The sequence below is a fragment of the Oncorhynchus nerka genome, linkage group LG1 (genome assembly GCF_034236695.1).
Source record: "Oncorhynchus nerka isolate Pitt River linkage group LG1, Oner_Uvic_2.0, whole genome shotgun sequence".
NCBI lineage: Eukaryota > Metazoa > Chordata > Actinopteri > Salmoniformes > Salmonidae > Oncorhynchus > Oncorhynchus nerka.
In genome coordinates, this window is record NC_088396.1 from 222057 (window position 1) to 243549 (window position 21493).

The 21493-nt window shown below is 41.2% G+C and overlaps 1 protein-coding gene across 5 annotated transcripts in view; it reads right to left on the minus strand.

Annotated features, from left to right (window-relative positions):
* slc39a10 (solute carrier family 39 member 10) overlaps nucleotides 1-21493 on the minus strand; it is a 63962-nt gene that overhangs the window by 15558 nt on the left and 26911 nt on the right. For all 5 annotated transcript variants that reach the window (XM_029664185.2, XM_065023233.1, XM_029664100.2 and 2 more), the window contains 3 exons: nucleotides 21238-21415; nucleotides 10126-10301; nucleotides 4260-4439 (listed from right to left, as the gene is read on the minus strand). In XM_029664185.2, coding sequence (XP_029520045.1) covers nucleotides 4260-4439; nucleotides 10126-10301; nucleotides 21238-21415 — 534 coding nt within the window. The remainder of the gene's footprint in view (nucleotides 1-4259; nucleotides 4440-10125; nucleotides 10302-21237; nucleotides 21416-21493) is intronic.

Genomic DNA, 21493 nt, shown 5'->3' on the forward strand with positions numbered 1-21493 from the left:
TTTTCGCACCAAAGTACATTCATCTCTAGGAGACAGAACGCGTCACCTTTGATGGCTGCATGGTACCATGGTGTTTATACTTGCGTACTATTGTTTGTACGGATGAACATGGTACCTTCAGGTGTTTGGAAATTGCTCCGAAGGATGAACCAGACTTGTAGAGGTCTACAATTCCTTTTCCTGAAGTCATGGCTTATTTCTTTTGATTTTCCCATGACGTCAAGCAAAGAGGCACTGAGTTTGAAGGTAGGCCTTGAAATACATCCACAGGTATACCTCCAATTGACTCAAATGATGTCAATTAGCCTATCAGAACCTTCTAAAGCCATGACAATTTTCTGGAATTTTCCAAGCTGTTTAAAAGGCACAGTCAACTTGGTGTATGTAGTAAAGTTCTAACCCACTGGAATTGTGATAGTGAATTATAACTGAAATAATCGGTCTAAACAATTGTTGGAAAAATGACTTGTGTAATGCACAGAGTAGATGTCTTAACTTCTCTAGGATAGGGGGCAGCATTTGGAATTTTGGAGTTAAGATAAACAGTAGATTTGGATAGAAAACAAAGTTTCTAAAACTGTTTGAATCATGTCTTTGAGTATAACATAACTTATTTAGCAGGCGAAACCGAGGACAAACCATTCAGATGTTTCTCTTTTTTTTTTTAGGTCACCCTCTTTTCAATGAGTTTATCGTGAATTCAGATTTAAGGGACTTGCTTGCAGTTCCTACCGCTTCTACTATATATGTCTCCAGTCTTTAGAAATTGGTTGAGGTCATTCCTTTGTGTAATGAAGAAGTACGGCCATCTTGAACAAGGGTCACTTCATGTGTACTGTTTGATAGAGGCGCATGACCAGAAAGCATGCTAGAGTTTGTTTTCTTCCTGTATTGAACACAGATCATCCAGTCTTTAATTTTATCGATTATTTAGTTTTAAAAAATACCGAAAGTTGTATTACAAAAGTAATTTGAAATGTTTTCGCAAAGTTTACAGGTAATTTTGAGATATTTTGTCGTCACGTTGGCGCAAGTTGGAACCGGTGTTGTTCTGGATCAATTGAAATGTTCTCTTTTGTTTATGGAGGTGCTATAATCAGATAATCGCATCGTTTGCTTTCGCCGAAAAGCCTTTTTGAAATCTGACATGTTGGCTGGATTCACAACACGTGTAGCTTTAATTTGGTATCTTACATGTGTGATTTCATGAAAGTTTGATATTTATAGGAATTTATTTGAATTTGGCGCTCTGCATTTTCTCTAGCTTTCGGCCAAGTGGGACGCTACTGTCCCACATCCTAGAGAGGCTAACCAACTTGCCAAAACTATAGTTTGTTAACAAGAAATTTGTGGAGTGGTTGAAAAACAAGTTAATGACTCCAACCTAAGTGCATTAAAACTTCCGACTTCAACTGTATAAGGTACATAGACAGGGTAATCATTTAAAAATCATGTTAAACACAGTGAATCCGTGACTTGTTAAGCACATTTCAGCGTTATTTTTTTATTAATTTGTAAACATTTCTAAAATCATAATTACACATTGACATTATGGGTTATTATGTGTAGATCATTGATACAAAATCAAAATTGAATCAATTTAAATTCAGACTAACAAAATGTGGAAAATGTAATGAGGGGGGGGGGGTGAATACTTTAAGGCACAGTATTTCCTACAATCTACTCTTTCACGTCATAAATACCTTAGGTCTTACTTACCAGGTATTCTGAATACCAGTTCACAATAGTAAACACTAGTGGTGTGCACTCGAGTCACAAATATGGTGACTTGCAACTCGACTTTGACACCAATGACTCGAAACTTAACTTGCAACTCATACAGTAAGAAAATTACAGATGGAGGCACAACAACTTCCAACTTTGTTCGACATTTGAAGCTGCACAAAGAACGGCAAGTCATGGCTAATATAGCCGACAGCTATATACAGTGTCTTGCGAAAGTATTCGGCCCCCTTGAACTTTGCGACCTTTTGCCACATTTCAGGCTTCAAACATAAAGATATAAAACTGTATTTTTTTGTGAAGAATCAACAACAAGTGGGACACAATCATGAAGTGGAATGACATTTATTGGATATTTCAAACTTTTTTAACAAATCAAAAACTGAAAAATTGGGCGTGCAAAATTATTCAGCCCCTTTACTTTCAGTGCAGCAAACTCTCTCCAGAAGTCCAGTGAGGATCTCTGAATGATCCAATATTGACCTAAATGACTAATGATAAATACAATCCACCTGTGTGTAATCAAGTCTCCGTATAAATGCACCTGCACTGTGATAGTCTCAGAGGTCCGTTAAAAGCGCAGAGAGCATCATGAAGAACAAGGAACACACCAGGCAGGTCCGAGATACTGTTGTGAAGAAGTTTAAAGCCGGATTTGGATACAAAAATATTTCCCAAGCTTTAAACATCCCAAGGAGCACTGTGCAAGCGATAATATTGAAATGGAAGGAGTATCAGACCACTGCAAATCTACCAAGACCTGGCCATCCCTCTAAACTTTCAGCTCATACAAGGAGAAGACTGATCAGAGATGCAGCCCAGAGGCCCATGATCACTCTGGATGAACTGCAGAGATCTACAGAGCTGAGGTGGGAGACTCTGTCCATAGGACAACAATCAGTCGTATATTGCACAAATCTGGCCTTTATGGAAGACTGGCAAGAAGAAAGCCATTTCTTAAAGATATCCATAAAAAGTGTTGTTTAAAGTTTGCCACAAGCCACCTGGGAGACACACCAAACATGTGGAAGAAGGTGCTCTGGTCAGATGAAACCAAAATTGAACTTTTTGGCAACAATGCAAAACGTTATGTTTGGCGTAAAAGCAACACAGCTCATCACCCTGAACACACCATCCCCACTGTCAAACATGGTGGTGGCAGCATCATGGTTTGGACCTGCTTTTCTTCAGCAGGGACAGGGAAGATGGTTCAAATTGATGGGAAGATGGATGGAGCCAAATACAGGACCATTCTGGAAGAAAACCTGATGGAGTCTGCAAAAGACCTGAGACTGGGACGGAGATTTGTCTTCCAACAAGACAATGATCCAAAACATAAAGCAAAATCTACAATGGAATGGTTCAAAAATAAACATATCCAGGTGTTAGAATGGCCAAGTCAAAGTCCAGACCTGAATCCAATCGAGAATCTGTGGAAAGAACTCAAAACTGCTGTTCAAATGCTCTCCATCCAACCTCACTGAGCTCGAGCTGTTTTGCAAGGAGGAATGGGAAAAAATGTCAGTCTCTCGATGTGCAAAACTGATAGAGACATACCCCAAGCGACTTACAGCTGTAATCGCAGCAAAAGGTGGTGCTACAAAGTATTAACGTAAGGGGGCTGAATAATTTTGCACGCCCAATTTTTCAGTTTTTTATTTGTTCAAAAAGTTTGAAATATCAATAAATGTCGTTCCACTTCATGATTGTGTCCCACTTTGGTGATTCTTCACAAAAAAATACAGTCTTATATATTTATGTTTGAAGCCTGAAATGTGGCAAAAGGTCGCAAAGTTCAAGGGGGCCGAATACTTTCGCAAGGCACTGTATGCTAGCGTAGCATGTAGGCTAACATAACGTTAAAATAATGAGCCTCCACAGTGTCAGTCAGTTTATTAAAACACCGTCTCAAGTACTGCTGTGTCTGGGTTCTGCCGACTATTGGTGGCTCAGTTTGCTAAGTGACTGTTTCTCACACTGGAGAATGTGATCATTGCACCCAAGATTGTGCTACAACTGGCCAGGCAGTTGGAAACCAAAATCCTGCCTGATGTTACTGCTGTTCCTGAAACCATTGACATACGTTAGCCTACTGTAACCACACACAGAGAGGGTGTGTGTGTTGAGGTTGGGCGATTGTGCAAAAGCCTACATCGCCCGATTGGGGGGGGGGGGTCTTTCTCATGGCTATCCATGTACAGCCATAGAAATATAAAGTTTATTTGGCAAGTAATACATTTTTTTTTTTTTATCATTCATGATTTGTGTAAATGTAATATACTAACGATTACTCGTTATAAATATGAAATTGTATTACATTTGGTGTAGAGCACATGACTTGTTTAGGACTCGAAACTTGACTCGGACTTGACTGTCTAGACTTGGGACTTGAGTGCAGACTGGAGACTTACTTGTGACTTCTAAAAAAATGACTTGGTCCCACCTGTGGTAAACACCTAGTTATGAAGTTATTTCTATAGCATTCAATCAGGTATGCGTGCATGGCTTCTCCTTACCCCTGCGTCTTTGTAGTGTTTGAACATGCCGAGGCAGTGCTCAATGATGAAGAGGAAGTAGATTCCAGCCAGCGCTGTCAGGCCCTTCCAGACCCCGTCAAAGGCAGTGAGCATGTCCTCCTCTTTAGTGTTGCTCTTGTTTCCTGACTCACCGTGGCTGTGGTCGTGCTCCCCTTGAGCCTACAAGATGAAAACAAAAAAACATTGGTTGCACTATTTTACAGTCTTGTTTCCACTGGTATGTAATAGGAAATTGTGGTAGTGTAGCCGGAGTACCAGTCTTTTTAGCTAACATTCCACTCCTCGCCTCTGTCATTTGTCAAAGAGACTGGCCTTTCTTCAATCTTCAAATATGAACATTCTATCATTAATGACCGAGGAGATGAGGATTTGATCCTGATTCGATAACCCTCATAGCTGTACTCCAAATCACAAAAGTTATGCAAATATTGGAACTACATAAACATTTATTTTCTTCACAGATCACATAAGCAAAGATTTTTATAACTAACCCAAGAGACCACATCCTGTCGTTTCCAATGGAAGAAAATGAATCAGTGGGCAGAACAATCGAGGTGGGCAGAGCCAAGCACAGACCTATTGGCACATGCCTACTCTGAAGTACACGTGCAATAACCATGGGTTAAAATAAGGCGGTGTCACGGCAAAATAAAGTGTGGTACGGCGTAGCGGTAAAACATGAGCCTATCACATTAAAACAAAAAGGTAAAGAAAACTGTAGGCTATTACACCACTTTTTAATCATCATTACCGTATGTCAGAGGCATGAAAAATATGCGAATGAACATAAACAGGTGATATAGCCTACGCTCAAACGGTAAAAAAAATTAAAAAGCATCTCGCTCCATCTTCTCCGACTGTCGGCCACTATATTCAGTGGTGAGTGGAAATGCTAACCAGATGCTTCAGATTTATACATTCGGTGAAACATATGGCTCATTGTTCTGTGCCGTTTTTTGTTGTTGTTGTCCAGACAAAAATCAGTCTGAAAAGTTGCTAGCTCATTTCTACATTTTTGACCATGATGTCTTTCTGGACATACTGGAGAAGTAAACTGGTTTAGAACCTATTGAACCAGCATAAAGTTTTTCACCCTTGGTGAACATACAGCAACGAAAAAAAAAAAAAAATGGTACCGGTCAGTTTTTACTCTCTCACACGATTTTCACTGCTACGGTACACTTAGTGTCACCAGAGGATTTCAACTCCACAGATAAATTATTAGACTGTATTTGTGATAAATACTTGGATGGCTCACAACTTCTCCAGCTAAATCAAGACAAAGGTACTTACTGTTGGAGCCAAAGCACAGAGAGACAGAGACAGAATCTGGCCTCACATTTTAATTCACAGGTAATAAAGAACACCAGGTTGAAAAACCTACATGTTATTTTAGATTCGGACCTACATTTCGAATCACACATTAGGAATGTGACTAAAATAGCTTTTTTACCACATGAGGAGCATTGGCAAGGTGTGGCTGTTTCTCTCTCAGGCTGATACAGAGACTCATCCATGCATTTGATTTTTTTTTACCTTTATTTAACTAGGCAAGTCAGTTAAGAACAAATTCTTATTTTCAATGACGGCCCTAGTGGGTTAACTGCCTGTTCAGGGGCAGAACGACAGATTTGTACCTTGTCAGCTCGGGGGTTTGAACTTGCAACCTTCCGGTTACTAGTCCAATGCTCTAACCACTAGGCTACGCTGCCGTACAAGCAGGCTTGAGTACTGCTCTGTCTGGTCTACCCAAAAAAAGCCATTAGTCAACTGCAAAACATAGAATGCTGGAGCACGGGTAATGACCAAGACCAGATGGGAGCACACGTTACATTGGTTGAGGTCTCTGCAGAATTTTTCTAATGAAATATAATACATTAAGATTCTTCTATTGTTTTAAAATCAATCCATGATTGTGCACCCCAATACATTTCATTTATGTACCCAGTAGGTCCTTCAGGTCCTCTGGCAGCCTGTTAACTATCCCATATCCTAGGAACAAGAGGCATGGAGAAGCAGCCTTTAGTTATTATGCCCCCAATCTCTGGAATAGCCTGCCAGAGAACCAGAGGGGCCGAACCTGTAGACCTGTTTAAAAGAAATCTTAAAACGCATATTTAGTCATTCAGTTTCGCTCCTTCTTTAGTGTTTTATCACCACGTTTGTTGTGTAGTAAATATTTAAGCTCTTATTTCCATTTATTTATTTATTTTTTAAATCATGTGATGCACATTGTGTTGCATTCCATGTCTGAAATGTGCTGGCTGTATAAATAAAGCTTGATTTGATTAAATTCTCAAACTAAAGATATACTGCAATTCAAACAAAACATTGTAGCTTTGATTTTAAAATGCAACAACTTGCCTAGCTAACAGCTAAATTGTTGTTTTTGACTTTGTATAATTCTAATTTTGAAGCTGCACGTTGTCATGGAAAATATGAATGTAATTTCCAAAAAGCAATTAGCAACCCTGCCGGACATCCAGCTGCATATTGAACATTGAGATTGCTGAACGTGGAATGTTGGCAAAAAAGGCTGGTACCCAGACTAGATACGATGTACTTTTAGAAATTCAATGAATGTAACTATTTTAGCACAGTGCTGAAAAACTTGTGTTTATTGCAAAAATAATATCAATATTACACATCAATACAGAGACATTTCTGCGTATACAATGAAAAAATAAAACACCAATTAGGGACATTTTTAGATGTGACAAGGCAATGAGACATTAACAGACATGACTTCTAATGTTTTGAGGGACTTATAAAATTGTAACAGTGAAATAAACTCAATTTACATTTGTGAATATAATATTTGGCCAATAGAAATTACAAGGATAAGCATAGTGCCATTTAGCAACAAACGTACAGTTTAGCACCAGTGTTCTTTAAAATAACAGATAGAAAATGCTTAGCTAGTAACTTTTTTAAATTTCATGGCCAGGATTCCTGAACTTGTTAACAGTATGAAATGTCAAGGCAATTATTTCATCGCTACTAGGGGTGATGGATTGATGACTGGCATGAAATGCAGAGGTGAGGAAGTCTGGATGGAATAGTTTGCAGGGAGCTGATTTTCTGGGGTGGTCTGAATGCAGGTTGTGGAGAACGATTGTCTGGGATAATGCAAAAGGCTAATTCAACTAGAGCAGTCTGATATTACACAGATAAAAAAATCTGAATGAGTCGTGTGTGATACTTCACAAGGAGCTGTCAGGCTGCGGGCTGTGTGAGGGGAGTTGGCACTGTATGTGTGGCACTATATTGGCATTCCACTGAGGGCACCAGTGGTAAGAGTACAGGATCTTATAGTGAATGAGTTGGTCTGGCGATGGCAGGGGTTTACGCAGTGGGGTGCAATGTTTAGAACTTTGCAGCTGAAAACGTCATGAAGAGTCAACACCGTATTTCTTATTCGGCAAGAATAACTAAATCATGCCTGCTCTACGCAATCCACTTCTATCTGAACGCTCTAACGTTGGGCCAGAATGTGGTAAGTGGGTGTGTGTGGATTGGGTGCCATGGCTACGCGGGAACAGATGGCATGCGAGGTGGATGTGTGGGTGGTACAGGGCAGAGAAGTTGGCCTACTCAGTGTTCGAATTGCATATGGATCAAGGCCTAAAATTAAACACCCGCCACACACCAAATGCAGGTAGGTTTTGGCGGGTAGTTACTCAGGGCTCTACAGTGCGGCAATTTTATTTAAAAAAATAGTCACAAGTCAAGTATGGGCACATGCGAGTTGTGATTAATAGAACTGATACTGCAGCATTTATTTTTCTAAGTATTTATGCCATTCTGTTTCACACATGTTAATGCACAATCTAATCCGAACGTTGTACCCCACCTCGCGCAGCAACACTGCCTGTCTGGGGGGCTGCACACAGTTGGTCTAACTAGTAAAGTGAGACTTTTGTTTCTTGGATATTTACATTGTTTTGTCCACAAGTTGTCTAAATGTTTGAGTTTGCTTCCACTGCAGGCAAAGAGATGTCGTCAGCCTCTACTAGTCAGATTCTCACAGGCACACTAGTGATGTGCAGTTCGCAAACAAGTCATTATTTTTGAACTACTATTTTTACTGACTTGAGTCATTTGTTTTTCATGAGTGACTTGTTAATTTAAGTTGTTCGTTTGATCTGCTTGTGCCGGTCGTAATGAGTCCTAAAGCAGGATTAATACACGTTCCTCCGTCTCAGCGGCTCCAGAGACGTGCTCCGACCACCAACTGTCTGGCATATGTGTGGAGGAACTGACAATTGATTGCATGGTGCATTAATGAATGCCATTAATTGATTATTGAATGTAATGCTGGAAACAGCTTTGTAGAACCAAAACATACACAGCTCAACAAACTCAAACTTGAGAATGAAACATTTGGAGCGCTGCAGCTCGCAAACAAAATTGTGCTCATCACCCTCACGGCAGTCAAGGAATGCATTTCGCCAAGAGTTGCTCAAAATCTAGTCCAGTTGCGGCCACAACCAGTCTAGACCTTGTAATAAACGCATCAATAAATAATATTGTGTTTGCATGCCCAGCAATACATTTTTTAAAGTACATGTTTCAGTCACAAATGACAGCTCCAATGAGCCACCTATGGTGAACGACATTTGATTTTAAGACTCTGGTTTACGACTTCGAGAATTCAGTTCATCGATGCCCAGTAGAGGGTCCTGAATGCTCTGGGCATGAATGACTCAAATTAACTAAATTAGTCAAAAGATGACTTATTATGACTGAACGAGTCAAAGATCAGTCAGCAAAAAGAGCCGAAATTCCACAGTAACCTTAAAGGGGCAGCAGAATCTGTGATATTTGGTTAAAAAGACTCAGGTCACAAAACAGTACATTAAACTGAGAAAGATACCACATTACTTCTTACTAGTAATACATATCTTGTTTTAGAAACGTTACTAAGCATGCTCATCCATTTTGTTTTCAGTTTTTTTGTGTAACGCAAAACAAATATTTTGGTTGGTAAAAAAAATCTGAGTGGCTGGTAGATCTACATGCCAGTGTCTGGTAGGCATTAAAAAGTTTTAGGCCCTGACATTGACTCTTAGGGGTGCCGGATGTTAATATCTTTATTTTTGGGGGGCCCGCATAGATATTTCCATTCTTGTTGTGGGGGTGCCCCGCTCCCCTCTTCCAAGTATAGCTTTAATTCACGTGGGGCAGCAGGTGAATCGTCAATCTGACATCCTGTAAAAAGTCTTCCTATTGGGGAAATTCAACTTAAAGGCCCAGTGCAGTCAAAATGAAGCGTTTCCTGTGTATTATAACATATTGTACAGCTGATGAAACGAACACTGTAGAAGTATAAAAAAAAAAGTTAAAATCAGTGTTAATTTCCTCAAAGTTGCTGGTTGAAAATACAATCCACACAGGACCTAATCAGCAGGTTTGCATGGTGGGGATTTCAGCTTTCCAAGGTGAAATCACCATGCGGTAAATAGGTAGATAGACCAATAACAAGAGATCCAAACCTCTGCTAGTAACAGCTAGTTTTCAGATTCCCCTCCCCACTCAGACCACTCCCAGAAAGTCACAGCAAAAATGCTAAAAAGCTATTTTGCCCATTTAAATGGAATCTATTACAGTAAGGTACCAACAGTGCCCTTTTCCACATTTTGTTACATTTACAGCCTTATTCTAAAATGGATTAAAATGTTTTTTTGCCCCTCATCAATCCGTCCACAGTACCCCTTAATGACAAAGCAAAAAATGCACCAACCCAAACAAGTCTCTGAACTTGTTGGTGGATGTGTGTAGATTGGGTGCAATGGTGGCTCAGAAACTGAGGTGTCACAGGGTCAGTGGAGCCAGAAGTACTCACATGTGGCAGCAGGTGGAGCAGGGCGTCTCCGCTGAGCGTGCCCACAGCCAGGGCAACCAGGAAGGTGAGCAGGAACTTGAAGCAGCCCTGGTTGAGGATGGGCACCAGTATTACACCCAGTAGGGACAGCAGGCTGATAATGGTGATGGAGACAAAGCCCCACATCCAGACCCACACTACACACACAAACAGAGAAAGGGGGTGAGAGACACAAAGATGGTGTGAGAGAGTGAAGAAAAAGACCGAAAGAGTCATACCACAACTCGTAAGGGAAGGAGCATTATGCATCGACTGCCAAAAATATTGTGAAGGGGGAGTGACACCATAGTCAGAAACCTGTCGCCCTGCAGAGAAAAATGTCTACCGTCCACAAGCTGTTGATATTCATAGGCTTACCTTGAGTGAGATTTTGTAAACAACCACTTCCATTGCTGTTGAAAGCGATAGCTACACAGAGCCACGTTGGTAGATGTCATTAGGAGTTAATTTTGTCCTTGCTCCTCGAACATTTATTCAAAACAGAGGCCCATAATTAAAACAATGTATCAAAAAAGGTCATAAAAGTATATGGTCATGACAGGATCAGTTTGACAGTCATAGTTGGGGCCAGGGCTCTAGAAAACTGAGAAACTAAAGAACAATTTAGATGTTTCAATGTCACACAAACGTGTGCCGCATTCGCTAGACTGATACTAGCTTCTGCCACCAGCATTCAGATCTGGCAGGTGTCGAAGACTGAAAATGCAGGCTCATCATCCAGACAATTGATGTCAAGGGTGGACTGCGACAGTCCTTTCTTGCCAAGTCAAAATGAATTGGGGTTTGATGAATATGTTGTGAAGATCGCGTAGCCTGTTTTGGAGGTGGCCTGACTAATAACGGTGCCTTAGTTGGTTAGTTCAGGTTATTATACATGTAACCCTACATAACCACAATTCTGTGGGAGAAACCCTTTCCTTGAAGCCTCAAAAGCAAATGTATACCATTGTTTTCTAGTTATTTTTATAGGGCAGGGTAATCAAGTTACTTTTAGTGGACCTGCATGCGACATGTGACTCCTTACACTTCACAGGGATCACAAACGCTCTCACGGGATCAAATAAGTGCAGCCTTTGGAAAGGTTTGAATACTGAATACTTTTTTCCTTCTCAGTGGTCACTGGTCTCTCGACTGGATAGGTTAAACCAAGTGTTGTTCATGGACCTGTTCATCCCTAGTCGTTTCAGAGGTGTATTCCAAAGTAGCGTCAGCAACCCAGGAAGAGGAGTGAGCGGTCTTAACGCTAAGATCAAATAGATCAAACAAGTCCAAATTTATACAAAAAAACACCTGGTCATGCATCTTTTCATCTGCCTAGTCTCAGGTGGTTACTGAAAAAAAGTGATCCCTGTATAGCTGTAGAGGAAGTGAATTAAGCGGTTGCTGTTGCTTTGCCCAAATGGAGGATTAAAAATCATTACAAATCTCCAAATGCTGCAAGTCCTTTTGGAAACAGGAGGCAGGCCCAGTGCAGTCAAAAGTAAGCTTTAAAACTGTTTTAAATCATATTGTACAGCTGACGAAAACGAACACCATAAAAGTATTATTTCCTCATAGTTGCTGGTTGAAAATACAATCTACACATGACCTAATCAGCAGGTTTGCATGGTGAGAATTTCAGCTTTCCAAGGTGAAATCACCATGTGGTAAGTTGGTTGATAGACCAATAACAAAAGAGGGATCCAAACCTCTCTGCTAATAACACATGAGCGCTCTGGATCAGGTTATCAAGGAGCTCTGTGTACTTTGCTCTGTTCATCTTTGCCTCGATCCGGACTAGTCTCCTGGTCACTGCCGCTGAAAAAACATCCCTACAGCATGATGCTGCAACCACCATGCATCACCATAGGGATGGTGCCAGGTTACCTCCAGATGTGATGCCTGGCATTCTGGCCAAAGACTTCAAACTTGGTTTCATTAGACCAGAGAATCTTGTTTCTCATGGTCTGATAGTCCTTTAGGCAAACTCCAAGTGGACTGTCATGTGCCTTTTACTGAAGATTGGCTTCTGTCTGGCCACCACCATAAAAAGGCCTGATTGGTGTTGTGCTGCAGAGATGGTTGTCCTTCTGGGAAGGTTCTTCAATTGCCACAGAGAAACTCTGGAGCTCTGTCAGAGTGACCATCGGGTTCTTGGTCACATCCCTGTTCAAGGTCCTTCTCCCCCAATTGCTCAGTTTGGCAGGGCGGCCAGCTCTAGGAAGAGTCTTGGTGGTTCCAAACTTCTACCATTTAAGAATGATGATGGAGGCCACTGTTCTTGGGGACCATCAATGCTGAATAAATGTTTTGGTACCCTTCCCCAGATCCGTTTCTCGACACAATCCTGTCTGAGCTCTACTGACAATTCCTTCGACCTTGGCTTGGTTTTTGCTTTGACATGCACTGTCAACTGTGGGACCTTATATAGGAAAGGTGTGCGCCTTTCCAAATCATGTCCAATCATTGAATTTACCACATATGGACTCCAATCAAGTTGTAGAAACATCAAGGATGATCACTGGAAACAGGATGCACCTGAGCTCAATTTTGAGTATTCACTTATGTAAATACAGTATTTCTATTTTTTAAATGTGTGAAAATATATAAATTGTTTTTGCTTCGTCATTATGGGGTATTGTGTGTAAATTGATGAGGAACATTTAAATAAATATGCAGTGCAATTGTTGCCAATAAATTATTTGATATAGATAAATACAGCTGCATTGGGCCCTTAAAACTGTCAAACAGTTAAATGTTATGTCTACTGAATAAACTCCAGAAGTAGGGAAACCGGTAAATAGCATGTGGATTCATAGGGGACCAAATTAATGATTTACATGGCTCTGTTTAACCTGTTGTGACACCGCATCCCGTGAACGGGACCGGTGTCATCATCTACACTAATTAGCATAACGCAACGGACATAAATCTTCCTAGAAAATCGTCCTATTCATGAAAATCACAAGTGAAATATATTGGAACACAGCTTAGCCTTTTGTTAATCACCCTGTCATCTCAGATTTTCAAAATATGCTTTACAACCAATGCTAGACAAGCATTTGTGTAAGTTTATCATAGCATAGCATTATGCCTTCCTAGCAGCAGGCAACCTTGTCATGGAAATCAGAAAAGCAATCAAATTAAATCGTTTACCTTTGATGAACTTCGGATGTTTTCACTCACGAGACTCCCAGGTAGACAGCCAAAGTAAAAAATTTTCCCAAAATATTATTTTTGTAGGCGAAATAGCTCCGTTTGTTCTTCACATTTGGCTGAGAAATCACGGTCACCACAACGCCGAAAAATATTCCAAATTAGCTCCATAATATCGACAGAAACATGGCAAACGTTGTTTAGAATCCATCCTCAAGGTGTTTTTCTAATATCTATTCGATAATATATCCGTCGGGACAATTCGTTTTTTCACTAGGACGGATTGGAATGATGGCTACCTCTATTTTACGAGAGAATCTCTCGGAGCCACCATGTGACCACGTACGCAATGTGGCCGCCTATGGCTATTCTTCAACAGAAATGCGTAAAACTACGTCACAATGCTGTAGACACCTTGGGGAATAGTAGAAAGCGTAAGCTCATTGATGGTACATTCACAGCTGAATAGGGAGTCATTGGAACGCAGCGCTTTCAAAACCTGGGGCACTTCCGGATTGGATTTTTCTCAGGCTTTCGCCTGCAACATCAGTTCTGTTATAATCACAGACAATATCTTTACCGTTTTGGAAACGTTAGTGTTTTCTATCCAAAGCTGTCAATTATATACAGATTCTAGCATCTTTACCTGACAAAATATCCCATTTAAAACAGGAAAGTTTTTTTCCAAAAATGAAAATACTGCCCCCTAACACCAAGAGGTTAATCCCATTGAGAACTTGTGGTCAATCCTCAAGAGGCGGGTGGACAAACAAAAACCCACAAATTCTGACAACCTCTAAGCAATGATTATGCAAGAATGGGCTGCCATCAGTCAGGATGTGGCCCAGAAGTTAATTGACAGCATGCCAGGGCGGATTGCAGAGGTCTTGAAAAAGAAGGGTCAACACTGGAAATATTGACTTTTTGCATCAACTTCATGTAATTGTCAAAAAGCCTTTGACACTTATGAAATGCTTGTAATTATACTTCAGTATTCCATAGTAAACATCAAAAATATCTAAAGACACTGAAGCGGCAAACTTTGTGGAAATTAATGTGTCATTCTCAAACTTTTGGCCACGACTATATACCGAATATGTCCACATCCCCATCAGACTATTTTATTGGTAAACTACACAGTAATGTAAATATATGGTCCAATATGTAATATAGTACACGTCGTCATTTCCTTTTAATCCAGAGAGAAAAAGTAGGAGGGATACTAACCTAAGTGTGGATTTAAAAGAGAACATGAATCAGTGTACAATGACATCTTTTTGTTTTTAAGCCCTGGATTTCTAATCCCTTAATATTGTTGCATCTGTTTTTAACAACTAACATTTCGATGGCAATAATAAATAGATTTGCCCATAGTGGAAAACCCTGTCTTACTATTGACTATTATATTTTTACTTTCTGAGATGCAGTTTGCCAAAAGGCACCTACAAGTGGGCTGTCATGTGGCTTCCATCTAGCCACTCTACCATAAAGGCCTGATTGGTGGAGTGCTGCAGAGATGGTTGTCTTTCTGGAAGATTCTCCCATATCTGCAGAGGAACTCTAGAGCTCTGTCAAGGTGACCATCGGGTTCTTGGTCACCTCCCTGACCAAGGTCCTTCTCCCCTGGTTGCTCAGTTTTGCTGCGCAGCCAACTTTAGGAAAGAGTCTGTGGTTCCAAGCATTTTCCATTTAAGAATGATAGAGACCACTGTGTTCTAGGGGACCTTCAATGCTGCAGTAATTTGGTACCCTTCCCCAGTGCTGTGCTCAATGTACAATTCATTCAACCACATGGCTTAGTTTTTGCTCTGACATGTACTGTCAACTGTGGGACCTTATATCGATGGGTGTGTGCCTTTCCAAATCCTGTCCAATCAATTGAATTTACCACCGGTGGATTTAAAAAAATATATATATTTAACCTTTAACTAGAAACATCTCAAGGATGATCAATGGAAACCGGAGCTCAATTTCAATTCTCCCACAAGGGTCTGAATACTTCTGTAAGTGAGGCATTTGTTATATTTTTTTATTTTATAAATGTGCAAAAAAAATGCCTGTTTTTGGTTTGTTATTATGAGGTATTTTGAATAGATTGAGGAAAATATATTTAATACATTTTAGAATAAGTCTAACTTAACACACTGAAGGGGTCTGAATTACTTTCCCAATGCACTGTATACCAGTACATTTGTAAAAGTGGCAACACAACAAATACTGATGCAGAATCTTCTAATAATAATGGTTGGCACTAAAGTGAAAAGCTGGGTTTCATCAACAGATTTATAGAAAACATATACATTATTGACACATGATTATGGTGACAAAGTTAACAGCTGCAACATTAGCTTGCTTGGCCATATACCTAAAATCTCATTGGTTGAAGGTGTTCAACTTCAGAAGCACTAAAATGCATTCATGTCATCTTCACCAACTGGGAGCTCCGAGATTTCAAGGACTATCTGACTGCGACAGTTTACCTGGCTCAAAGGTTAGCCACCTTTGTGGCATATGCACATTCGCTTCATGGGCATCAACACCTGAAGGGTGTGTCACAAAGCAGGATAGAGCAGTTGGTGACCAACTTTGGTAAACATTTTCAATTTAACTCGGGATAACCGGAGGGGCGTGGCTCACAACTGCAGCATATTATAGGATGTTTGCTGCAACAAGGGTGTGTGGACAATGTTGTTCCAGTCCTTAAGCGCCCCCCTCCATGCAGATGGGAGGGTAGAGGTCGTTTTTTAATGCCCTTTGGAATGTCAGTGGTGCTAAACTCACACCATTTGAAGCTCCCCTGATTGCCATTAAAAGGGATTAAGCCAGAGAGAGGACACTAACCTTGACTCACATAAACAAGCTGTTTTCACACAAATCCCAATGTAACATCCCTAGCCACTTAAGGTCTGGGGAGTTTCCTGGCCAAGGACCCAAAATATCGATGTTCTGTTCCCCGAGCCACTTAGTTATCACTTTTGCCTTATGGCAAGGTGCTCCATCGTGCTGGAAAAGGTATTGTTGGTCACCAAACTGTTCCTAGATAGTTGGGAGAAGTTGCTCTCTGAGGATGTGTTGGTACCATTCTTTATTCATGGCTGTGTTCTTAGGCAAAATTGTGAGTGAGCCCTTGGCCGAGAAGCAACCCCACACATGAATGGTCTCAGGACTGATGGTAGCGCTCACCTTGTCTTCTCCAGACAAGCTTTTTTCCCCAGATGCCCCAAACAATCGGAAAGGGGATTCAGAGAAAATGAATTTACCCCAGTCCTCAGCAGTCCAATCCCTGTACCTTTTGCAGAATATCAGTCTGTCCCTGATGTTTTTCCTGGAGAGAAGTGTTTTTCTTCATACTGTTTTCTTCATACTTCATACTCTTGCAACATGTCTATTGTTTTGAAATGTATCCTCTTGCCACAGAGGCAGTTGCTACCGTTGAGTAATATCTTACTTGTCACATCAGGCAAAACCCCCTATAATCCTGAGGCAACTGTAAATCAGACAGAACATCACTGGCGGGTCCTTCACACTTGCATAACTCATACTCCACGCCCCCCCCCCCCCCTCCCTCTAATTACCCCTATCAGGTACAGCCGGGTGGAAATATGGGGAAGGAGGGGAAAAGAGACGAACTGGTCCTCACTCAAATTATGATTCTCCTTCGAGCCGTGGCCCAGAAAGAAAGAGACTGTCCTAATTGGCAGTGTGAGAAAAAAAATAATGAGAACTTACAGGACATTTTCTGAGCACACAAGTGGAAGTTTATGGGGAGTAAACAAGAGGTAGGCTCTCTCCAAGGGAGGGATGCCCTACTGGTGTCTCTCGCTACACCATGGGAGAGACTCCAGTCCTTCACCAATGAGGAGTCATCCGTGCCCGCTTTCCTTTTTCAGTGCCATCTTAATGAACTTCATTTTTATAGTAGACTTCAGCCACACCGCACAAATGTTGCATCGGGACTCTGGAGTTTGTGTGTTAATGAAAGATTTAGTACCTTCAGAAAGTATTTAAACCCCTTGACTTGTTACACATTTTGTGTTACAGCCTGAATTTAAATACCCCATAATGTCAAAGTTAAATTGTTTTTCAAAATGGTTACAAATTAATTAAAAGCTGAAATGTCTTGAGTATTCAACCCCTTTGTTACCGCATGCCTAAATCAGTTCAGGAGTAAAATGTCCTTAACAAGTCACATAATAAATTTCATTCTGTCTGCAATAATATAGTGTTTAACATGATTTTTGAACGACTATACACCATCTCTGTACCCCACGCATATAATTATCTGTAAGGTCCCTCAGAGCAGTGAACACAGATTCAACCACAAAGACCAGCGAGGTTTTCCCATGCCTTGTAAAGGGCACCTATTGGTAGACAGGTAAAAATAATAAAGCAGCAGATATTGAATAACCTTTTGAGCATGGTGAACTTATTACAATTTGGATGGTGTATCAATACACCCAGTCACTACAAAGATACAGGCAGAGACAGAACAATGAGCCAGATATTTCACCGGATGTATAAACGTGAAGCATCCGGTTGGCGTTTCCACTCACTCCCAAATATGGTGATGAGGAAGCCCAGCGGCCGGCAGTGGGAGAGGATGGAATGAGATGGATTTTGACCAACATTCTGCTAACTTTGTCATCATTGAAAGATTTGATCCTTACAAAATACAAAACATGCATCCTGTTCGCAACAAGGCACTAAAGTAAAACTGAAAAAAAAAAGTTTCAGGATAAAAAAAAAAAATGGATCTAAGGACAGGCAAAATCCTAGAGGAAAACCTGGTTCAGTCTGCTTTACACCAGACACTGGGGGATGAATTCACCTTTCAGAAGGACAATAACCTAAAGCAAGGCCAAATCTACACTAGAGTTGCTTACCAAAAAGACATGGCATAGTTTAGTTGACTTAAATCTACTTGATAATCTATGGCAAGACTTGAAAATGGTTGTCTAGCAATGATCAATTTGACAGATCTTGAAGGTTTTTTTTTATATAATAAAAATGGGCAAAGGTTGCACAATCCAGGTGTGGAAAGTTCTTAAAGAACTACCATGAAAGATTCAAAGCTCTATTCACTGCTCAAAAAAATAAAGGGAACACTTAAAACACCACAATGTAACTCCAAGTCAATCACACTGTGAAATCAAACTGTCCACTTAGGAAGCAACAGTGATTGACAATACATTTCACATGCTGTTGTGCAAATGGAATAGACAACAGGTGGAAATTATAGGCAATTAGCAAGACACACCCAATAAAGGAGCGGCTCAGGTAGTGCAGCTCATCCAGGATGGCACATCAATACGAGCTGTGGCAAGAAGGTTTGCTGTGTCTGTCAGCGTAGTGTCCAGAGCATGGAGGCGCTACCAGGAGACAGGCCAGTACATCAGGAGACGTGGAGGAGCCCGTAGGAGGGCAACAACCCAGCAGCAGGACCGCTGCAAAATGACCTCCAGCAGGCCACAAATGTGCATGTGTCTGCTCAAACGGTCAGAAACAGACTCCCATGAGGGTGGTATGAGGGCCCGACGTCCACAGGCAACACCGTGCAGGACGTTTGGCATTTGCCAGAGAACACCAAGATTGGCAAATTCGCCACTGGCGCCCTGTGCTCTTCACAGATGAAAGCAGGTTCACACTGAGCTCGTGACAGACGTGACAGTCTGGAGACACAGTGGAGAACGTTCCGCTGCCTGCAACATCCTCCAGCATGACCGGTTTGGCGGTGGGTCAGTCATGGTGTGGGGTAGCATTTTTTTGGGAAGGGCCGCATAGCCCTCCATGTGCTCGCCAGAGGTAGCCTGACTGCCATTAGGTACCGAGATGAGATCCTCAGACCCCTTGTGAGACCATATGCTGCTGCGGTTGGCCCTGGGTTCCTCCTAATGCAAGACAATGCTAGACCTCATGTGGCTGGAGTGTCAGCACTTCCTGCAAGAGGAAGGCATTGGTGCTATGGACTGGCCCGCCCGTTCCCCAGACCTGAATCCAATTGAGCACATCTGGGACATCATGTCTCGCTCCATCCACCAACCACAGACTGTCCAGGAGTTGGCAGATGCTTTAGTCCAGGTCTGGGAGGAGATCCCTCAGGAGACCATCCGCCACCTCATCAGGAGCATGCCCAGGCGTTGTAGGGAGGTCATACAGGCACGTGGAGGCCAAACACACACACTACTGAGCCTTATTTTGACTTGTTTTAAGGACATTACATCAAAGTTGGATCAGCCTGTAGTGTGGTTTTCCACTTTAATTTTGAGTGTGACTCCAAATCCAGACCTCCATGGGTTGATAAATTTGATTTCAATTGATAATTTGTGTGATTTTGTTGTCAGCACATTCAACTATGTAAAGAAAGTATTTAATAATAATATTTCATTCTTCAGATCTAGGATGTGTTATTTTAGTGTTCCCTTCATTTTTTTGAGCAGTGTATTTAATTTTCAGTAAACGTACTAAATTTGTCATGATCATTTTTGTCATTATTGGGTTTGTGTGTAGATGGCTGATGGGTAATTCAGGCTGTAATAACAAAATGTGGAATAAGTCAAGGGGGTATAAATACTTTGAAGGCACTGTGTAGCCAGATGAGAGCTTACTTTCATTCCAGTAAAACACACATTTTCAATTTCAATTTTTGCATTTGGATGATAAAGTGCCTCGCAGATGTGCAAGAACAGGCCATCTACCGCTCGCTGGTCATCGCTCAAAGCTGGGCACAGTGTGCAGTTTGATTACAGTATGCTACTGATATTGCCTGGAGTTTTTCGGCATGCAAAATTACTTTTAGAACAATGACTGTCAACACAGTTACATGCTTAGGTGTGACATGCTAAGTTGTCACAAAATATTAGGTATTTTCGGAATGTATTAACCATGTAATATGAGCAATTTTTTTTTTTAAATGGAACACCCTTTGCACTTCAGTGTGGTGGTTTGACAGCCTTTTCCAATCCCTCATGAAACAGTTTGGAACCCTGCCGTTTAAAGAGCATTGAGACATACAACTGAATTGGCCGTGCTGATTTTAATAATATTTTGGCTACGCTTACTCTTCAAAATGTTTTTCTTTTGAATATTAAACATATCAAATGATGGAGCTACTGTGAAATGACCAATGGAGACCATGTGATATGATTAAGCGAGTTGGAAGATATTTGAAACTGTGAAGAATTGAGGTTTGACAGGAAGTATTCCCTGATTGGCAGTTTTGCAAAATGTTGTTGTCCAAGGCCTTTTCCATTTAGATGTATTGTCATGGGTAAGAACACTTTAGTAGTAGTACTTGGCAGCTAAAAGCTAAATTGCAGTGCCATTGCATCATACGCATGTCAAAACAGGAAAAACACTTAGGCCTATCCAGCCCCAAGTAGTATCAATTCACCACACCAATAAAAGGACAAAAACATAAGTAAGATCAACCTTTGTGCAGCCCTTATGTTTTGGCAAAGTTCTGCAGAGCCTTGGGAAATGCTGATGGCAAATAAACTTTGGCATAAAAGTTAAGGCACACGTCAAATTATGAGACTGTCACAAAGCTATTGGCATGTTTCTGAGTATGTGTTCTCACTCGACACAGAAGAGCCTTCAAGCTCACTATGTGCTACCTAAGAAGCAGGGTTGTATTTGCTGAAAAAAATACTGTAGTTTGCAGTGCTCATTTTGTTTGCGTGCAACAGAAGCTAAGTGTGTACAGAAGGGTGTGACTGACACATCTATTGTGTACATAGGCCCTAATACTGCCACCCATGTGTGAGTTGCACCATTCAAAGCCTTACATCCACAGAACAATCCAATAATATTATCTAGGCTTTTGGACATGAGTACCGCAATTGTCACATTGACACAAAAGTCACAATGGGCACCTTGTTAGTGGATGAGGTAAGATACATAAATGCATTACTGTCACCGAGTGAAATCACAGGGCCTTACCGGAGTTGGCTGGCTCCAGGGCGGCCTGCCCCAAGTCCACCTGGTGATAGTGGCGGATACAGACGCGGCTGTCAATCTGGTAGAGCAGGGCCGGGCACAGGTAGGTGAACTGGCTGGGCGAGATGCGGGAGTCTGGACTCAGGCCATAGTAGTTGAGGAGCTGGGTCAGATTCAGACACTGGAGATTGAGGAAGGAAGAGATGGTGGACAGGGGTGAAAAGGTTCATCAAACAGTACCATGTCATTACACATCCTT